A 7,786-nucleotide genomic window follows, 5' to 3' on the forward strand; every position below is an offset into this window, starting at 1 on the left:
AGGAATGCACAATGATAGGTAAGCAAGCTGGCTGTGAACCAAAGTTACCTTTTATCACAAAATCTGAACGGAAAATGACCCACCCCAAATTAAAACATCAATAATGAAGCAAGGCTGACATGGAAATGCATTGGCCCTTCAGATGCCCTTACCTCTGTTCTGCTGAAGTCCTTAGGCAGAAGATGCAGAGGGACAGGGAACCGCACTCTGCCTGAGTGCTCCACATGCAGAGGAAGCTGTTTTTATAATGCCTGTGTGAAATCTCAGCAGCAACCACAGTCACCTGGGACCTACTGCTGGGGCTGAGGCCATGAAATGCAAACCAGCTACACAGCCCAGGGAGGTGACAGTACCCCCTTCTGTACTTTGACCTGCTGCCAGGGTGGCAGCAGCACAGGGGTAAATGCTGCAAGAGCAAACACAAGGACCATAAAAGCTTAGGAAATACTGGTCAGAGCAGCAGTGAAAAAAAGTTTTCACTAATTTTTTCTTCCTTTTAAAAATAAAACTATGACTTTTAAAAATGTTAAACATTGAATAAAATCAATTACTTGCTCCTAGTGTAGGTGTTGGCTCCAGGGTGAAACTGCACTTGCCAGCTAGATCTGAAGGTAAGATAGAGATGCAGCTCCCTGGAAACACTGCTTAGATTTCATCACTGAATTTGAGGTAAAATAGAGTGCATCTATAGATCTTTGCACCCCTAGAAAAATGCACACATCCTGCCAAACCTTTTAGTGCAAAAGCAGTGCCTCACTCTTCTTTCTCTGTATGCTTGGGAAGATGTAAGTTCTTCCATGGAAAAACTTTGGGGAGAGCGGGTTGGGAAAGGGATGGAAGGAGGGAGGTGCAGGGCTTACAGGCTCATCAAGTACCAGCACGGGAGGAGGTTGAACTACCTTTTGGCCATGCAAGAGCACTCTCACATGGTGACACAGTTTTTCAAACATCAGCAGTTGAATCCAAATAAACCCTTTTAAAGAGACACGCATTTTATTTTCCCCATGTTATGGATAGGACAACTAAAAGAGGCAAAACAGAAAAAGCTAAGGCCAGGGCTAGCATTTATGGAGCACTTTGCTGGAATATTGTCCCAAGGTGCCAAGAGAAAACGATCCAGTGGCGATTCAAGTACAGATCATGGCTGACAATACCTGTGTTTCAGCTCATTATCTGGGACAGACTCAAACATGCAGAAAGAGCCAGGACAAACTCTCTTGCCTTTCTTTCCCACTGACAGGTATTCCTCCTCTGTAGTGTCGCCAAACTGAAAACTTCATGTATATAAAATAAAAATTATTAATAAAGCAAACAGAAACTTTCCAAACAGAACTGTCCCGGAGTGAAGAACTGCCCTCCATGGGAAGAGGTTTTTCCCTGGAAGATGTGGTGCAGAGGGAGGCAAAGCAGGAACAAAGCTGTTTGTTTGATCGTTTGAGACATGACCAGGCATGGAGAAAGTGTCAGGAGTGCCAAGTAGGACAGGGTGAGCATGTTTGCAGAATGTCTCCATCCGAGCAGCTCCGAGCACTGCTGCAGAAGCAGTGGGACAGCTTTGGAGCGCGTCTCGCTGATTTGCTCCACGTCTGTCCTGGAGAACCACCACAGCCACCCACTGCCAAAAGGCTGCTGTGGCCACAGTGGCACGTGGCTGAGCACCAAACCATGGCAGGCTTTGGTCAAGCTTAATCGTCTCTCTGCAGCCCTGCAGTGAAGCTGGGCAGTCTCCAGGAGGTGGCTCTGCCACTTGTGGTCTCTTAGGTCAGGAGGGACTATGCCCTTTGGTGAGACGGTGCTCCGCTTCCTGGGGACCTGCGTGTCCTCCCTGTCGTTCTCACGTCTCTGCTGTATGGACAAAGATGGTGCTTCTCCAGCCTGTCAATTGCTGGAGTTTGACAGTGTGGATTTATCTAAATCACACTTTCTACCATGGCATTTGTTACTGCACAATGAATATGTGGGTCTCTAGTGCAGGAATTCTTAATTTCTGCGGGGTGGAGCATGGGGACCTGTCTGCACAGCAGCAGTCATTCAGCTGCGACAAAGAAAGATTGAGGGAGAGACATGATAAAAGGCTGCCCACAAAAACGACAAAAAAGAATAATTTGGTTTCTGAGTTCACCTTGTGCCAGACAGTGAGGACTCCTGCAGTTCTGGCCAGATGAGTCTTTTGGATATGAAAATAAACTCATCATCATCTCAGAAACATTATCCTTGCCACTTCTGGTTTGGAATGGAAAATGAGCGCGTGTCTGGTTCTCTTATTGGAGAGAATTTGGGCTGGAAGGGCACTAAACAGAGGTTGGAGGAGGTGAGGGGGCGGGAAAAAGGAAAGATGAGGCAGATCAGCTATGATGTGTCATTCTGGGGTTTCAAACCTTCATTTCGCTGAAGTTACCAAGGGGCGTGGATCAAAAATCTCTTAATATCCAAATGATTTTTCTCAAGGTTTTTGCAACAGTTGCCATGACATCAGGTTTTGCTACTGACACCGGAGCAAAGTTGTGGTCCCGTTCCCAGCCAGTCCTTGCACAAGGTGGCTCTTTGAAAGCAGCCAGCAGAGCGGTCCCCATCCCTCCAGGCTCACCCATGGGATTGCTTGTGGACCTATAGATTACAGCCCTCTCCTACGGGCTAGGCAAGCTGAAAAGGATCCCCCTGTATTTTCTGTCCAAATATCCCTGTAACATCAAGCGCAGTGTGAAAAACTACCAGAAATGGTTGCTGCAGATGCACAGAGCCATTAGGCAGCTTGGTTATTTCCACTCTGATTCTTGAAGAAAACATCCTCTTTATTTACTTCTCAAAAGCAATAAAGCATCTTTTGCAAAATCAGAACAAGTACATTACCATTCATCCTCATTTCAAGCAGAGTGGGAAAACACAACAAACATATCACATGGATGGCTGAATTTTGTTATGATTATATTCCAGTCCCACCAGCTGTAAGACCTGTCTTCTGAAACGCTCTATTATGCTGACGTTCCTGACAGAGAATTCCCTCTAGAGGCATAAAATTGTGCCTTACACTATATATAACCCCAGCAGGGGCAGCACAGAGTCAGTCAAGGAGTATTTTTGGCTTATGCTAACAGGTGAACCTGGTTTGGGTTGGTTTTATTTTTTTACTGCTGTTACTGCGGTAAGTGTGGGGATCAGGACAGATAAAAATGATTATACCTGATGGTCCTGTGGTTAACCTGCTCCTTAGACTGACATTAAACTTCAAGTAAGAATTCCTTAAAAGGCTCTAGGGTTTGACTAATTCATTATATTTTTAAGCAGGAGTTTTTGAGGTTTCATTCCCAGGCAATATGCCACAGCAGTGGTTGCACTGTAGAGACAACACAAATGCCTCTTTCATAAGCACGGAACACACCACCACATTTTTCATTGCACAGACTCCATTACTTATCCTAGCACAGATAGTCAACTAGTTATTTTTCTTAACACCTGTAAAAACTGCAGACAATATGTATTAGGAGATAAATGAGAAGTTTTGTTTTCCATCCCACCACTCATAAACATGGGGGCTCCATTTTCATGGTGGATGTGCAGGAGGGCAGGCTGCAGGAGGAGAGGTGACATCTCCCGATGGCTGAGGAAGGGCAGGTATTGCAATCATGGATCACAACTGTTTTCTAATTTATATAGTTTAACACTGTTTCCTAATGCCATTTCCTACCAATTTTCACAAGAAGTAATCCTGCAATCTATTCAGTTATTAGTCTGTGTTGCTGTTGTGGAAATTCCTTTCCTTTCTTTCCAAAGCAGCACGGGGTGCTCATTCATCAAAGGTTTGCAGTGCTGTCTCAGGTTTGAGAGAAGCTGCCATGAAAGAGGAGAGCAATCCATCAACCTGCTCGTGAGAGTTTCCCATCATTTCAGGGCTGCATGATGCAATCCATAGGGATTCAGGGATTTTCTATCATTTCTATACCAGACTGGAACCAAATCCTGGCTGTGTAGATTGCAATACCTAAGAAGCGAGAGGACATCACGAGCACCTCATGGGGGTGAGCGCTGAACCAGCCTCGTGGTCACAGCCTTTCTGCCAACCACATTCCGCGAGTGTGAAGCATCTTACCCCAGCTTTCCACCTCAGTTTGTTCTGTTCATGTCACTACGAGCATTGGAAATGGTGTTATCCTGTATGCTAGAAAAGCAGAACAAAGCCTCTACCAGCCCTGCATCGGGTCCTCTCCATGCTGGCCCTCACTGACCTTGGGCTGTGTCTTTCCACCACACCAGGGGTGCTGTGCTCCTTGCTCATGGTGATTGGCCTGTACCCCCTCGTGTCTCAGCTCTTCCTTATCTGCTCCCTCATCTTCCTGGAGCCGGTGGTGCTTTCTGCCATGCCCCTTGACAGGCTGATACCTCTCTGACCCCAAGGAGCTGTACGACCATGCCAACAGGCGTAAGGGCAGCCAAAACAGGGCTGATGCACCCACAGAGGAGTAGATTATACCCTGGTCCTCCATCTCCAGGTGGAACAACCTGGTCTAGTGGGAGGTGTCCCTGCCCATGGCAGGGAGCTTGGAACTAGATGATCTCTAAGGTCCCTTCCAACCTAAACCATTCTGTGATTCTATGATTTCTTCCATCTGTCTGGTGGCTGGGGAGTGCCTTGTCCCATTCCCTTTGTCTCCATAACTGGGCTGCACTCCAGAGAGGTGGCGTTCAACAGCATCTGTGACCCAGACCTCATTTTCTTCGCCATGGGTTCAGATCTCCTCTTCATTCTGTTGTCCTCTGTCGTGGTCCTTATGACATCTCTCAGCATTGCCTCCACAGGCAAGGGTCTGAAGGCTGCATGGTCTTCTACATCCCAGCACTTGGTTAGTCCATCCTGCACAGATTTAGGAAAGAGGCACCCCCCATCTTCCACACTTTGATGGGCAACATCTACGTCCTCCTCCCACCCCTCTTCAGTCCTGTCTTTTACAACATCCAAACAAAGTAGATTTATAAAGGCGCATTCAACTTGTTTCTTTATGCCCCCCTTCAAAACAAGCCATAGGTGAGAAAAGCAAGTGTCTTGCAAGCTCAGAGTGCAGAACCACGGGATAATTCTGGTGGGAAGGGTGCTCCTGGGGTCTCTAGCCTGATGCTCTACTTGAAGCAGGGTCAGTGCGTGGGCTGCTCTGCTGCTGGCTGAACAGCATTTCCAGGACCTGCGCTATTCTCTGTACAAAAACCTGCAGATTTGGTGCAGAGGAGAAGCCTGCTGAGCCCAAGTGAGGTGAAAGACTGTGACCCAAAACAACTGTGTCCTCCGTGGTAACTCCAGAAACTCGTATCACGGCCAGGACTCTGCTGTGCCAGATGCTGTGAACAGCACTGACTGTCATCCCCCTTGTGCAAGGAATTCCCAGTCTTGGTTTAAGACAAGATTTAAGAATAAGATAAGCACAGTCACGATCATTTTTATGTTTTTCTCCTATTTTGTATAATAAAATAGCTAACAAAAATCTAACCTGCCATCCTTGTGGCAGTGAATGAATAACCAAGCCCGACTCACAGCTTCCCTCCACCCACCACGAAGGACCCTCGGGTGGCAGAAGGAGACCCAGGCACAGCAAAGCCCAGGTATCGGTTCGCACGGTGGGGTTTGTTTGCTGGGTGGCATTGGGAACTGAATGCCCTCAGTCTGGAGAGAGGGGTCTTTGGGACTGTGGGCACCGGGGGATGCGGCTCTGCTGTGTGCATCAGCATGATAAATCCCCCCTGGGGAAGCAGTAATCCTGCTAGGCCAGCTGATACAGCTGGTAGAAGTGAACATCTCCTGAACCTCCCAAGAGTCAGAGTTCAAGGTTTTCTGCTGTATCAGATGCTCTCAGAGGCGATGGTGCATCCCCAGCCCCAGAGCAGGGCAAGGCGGGTGCCGGCTCCCCGGCTGCAGCAACGGCTTGTCTGGGAGCTCTGTGCTCTGGATCGTGCTGGCTTCACCTTATCTCACGTTAATGTAGAGCTGGGAGAACAGGGGCGGATGCTTTGCAATCCCTCGTTATTCCTCCGAAACACTCCCAGGTGTCAGTGCCCTTTGCATGGGTTTTCTCTTCACAGACCCCCGTGCGTGCACTGGCAGGGAGCGCACATGAGAGAGCACTCCAGAGTTAAGGAAACTCTGCATCAACCCTTAGAAAGAAGAAATACACCCACGCGTGGACGACATTGCGTTTGACAGCACAAACTCCCCTGCCCCCCATCGTTCCCCAGCACAGAGACAGGCAGACCCTGCAGACGTGGTGCCGGGAGGCGTTTATTTGGTGGTTACAGCCTGTCAGTACCCACAGGGCATCTCCTTCTGCTCAGGGGCTCTTCCTCGCACAGCCGGTCCCGGGATGCTCAGTGGTACTTGCGGGCCAGAGCATGAGCCACCACACTGACCAGCTTTTGCCAGGCAAACTGGCAAGCAGGGGTGAAATCCCTGGCGAAGTGGGACGCCAGGACGATGATCAGGATGTCTCCGAGGAGCTGGAGGAGAAAAGAGGAACATGGACAGGGTCAGTGCTGCTCGAACTGCTGTGTGGCACCAGACCACGGAGCAGGGACAGGACATCCCCGAGCTGGGGCTCAGCTGTTGGACCCACAACCTCTCAGGGAGGGCTCCCTACTCTTCCTGCACACAACCCCACCATGGCCTGCCATCCCTTTAGGTCTAAGCACCTTCTTCATTTATGCAAGCGCTCTGTCTCCCTGGTTTTCCGGCAGCAGGCAGGTCCCCGTCCCCCCTAGACACCACCCCGCAACCCACAGGCTGTGTTTCCTTCCTCCTGACTTCTCCCCGTGGACGGATTCCCCTCCTGAAAGGACTCGCACCCGCTGCACACTCCTTCTCTTCCTCTGCAGCCCACTGCCCCATCAGAGCGGCCCTCGGGCTGCAGGGGACTGGCTCACCCCCCCTTCCCTGGGACGGCTACAACAGGGTCCTCTTTCCAAAAAAAAGCTCTGGGGTTGGGGGAAACAATATCTGCTTCATTCTTTAAAAAAAGATGCAAGAAAGAACCTTGAAACTACTTCTCCCTATTTTGGGGATGCTAAAGCAATTTGGCCTGAGACCTACCCTGAAAAATGCTCTTTTTTTTTTTTTTTTTTTCTTCTTCTTCTCTTTAGATGTAAATGAAGAAAATGATCCATTTTTATTTAAAAGTGTTGGAGGACGAGGGAGTGTCCCATCCAGACAGGCAGCCCATGTTGGACAAGGCAGAAACCTGCCCTGTGGTTTTCAAGCGCACTAGCTGCTCATCTTGCTGTAGGATTCCCCTCAACGCTCTGCGTAGCTCCCCTCTGCCTCTGACCCCGCCAGCCCATGCTGCACCTTCCCCTGCGTTTCTTCCTTTTTTCCCCAACCAGATCTCCTCCAGGCAACAAACTCCCGATACCTTCTCCTCCTCCTTGCTGTGCTGGTACTAAAAATGGGACTTTTTAGTGTGAAAGTCACCCACACGCTTGCAAGCAGTCCTGCACAAGCTATCATCTTGCCTGGGTACGACACAGGGACTCTGCCTCCACCAGCCAAAGACAGTACTCGTAGACAGCGTTGTTGGAGGCAACGCCCACAGTTTCAAAGCAAAATCTGACTTTCCCCAAAATCTGATGACATAGGGAAGGGGCTGGGACTGCAAACATGGCTCACCCTGAAGTTCTCGGGGTCCACGTGCAGCTTCTCACAGTGCAGCTCAGACAGCTTGGAGTAGGTCGCCTTGACGTTGTCCAGGTTCTTGACAGCTTCCCCGAAGGAGGTGAGCACTTTCCTGCCATGGGCACGGACCTTGGGGTTGCC

General features: G+C 49.3%; 1 protein-coding gene across 1 annotated transcript; it reads right to left on the reverse strand.

Moving 5' to 3' along the window:
- Positions 1 to 6,348: 6,348 nt before the first annotated feature.
- Positions 6,349 to 7,786, reverse strand: LOC104291597 (hemoglobin subunit epsilon; the record flags this gene model as incomplete). Its single annotated transcript, XM_009890850.1, has 2 exons — positions 6,349 to 6,477; positions 7,640 to 7,786. Coding segments are annotated over 2 exons (276 nt in total), but the record flags the coding sequence as incomplete, so codon positions are not given.

Source organism: Charadrius vociferus, unplaced genomic scaffold (assembly GCF_000708025.1).
Source record: "Charadrius vociferus isolate BGI_N301 unplaced genomic scaffold, ASM70802v2 scaffold138, whole genome shotgun sequence".
Taxonomy (NCBI): domain Eukaryota; kingdom Metazoa; phylum Chordata; class Aves; order Charadriiformes; family Charadriidae; genus Charadrius; species Charadrius vociferus.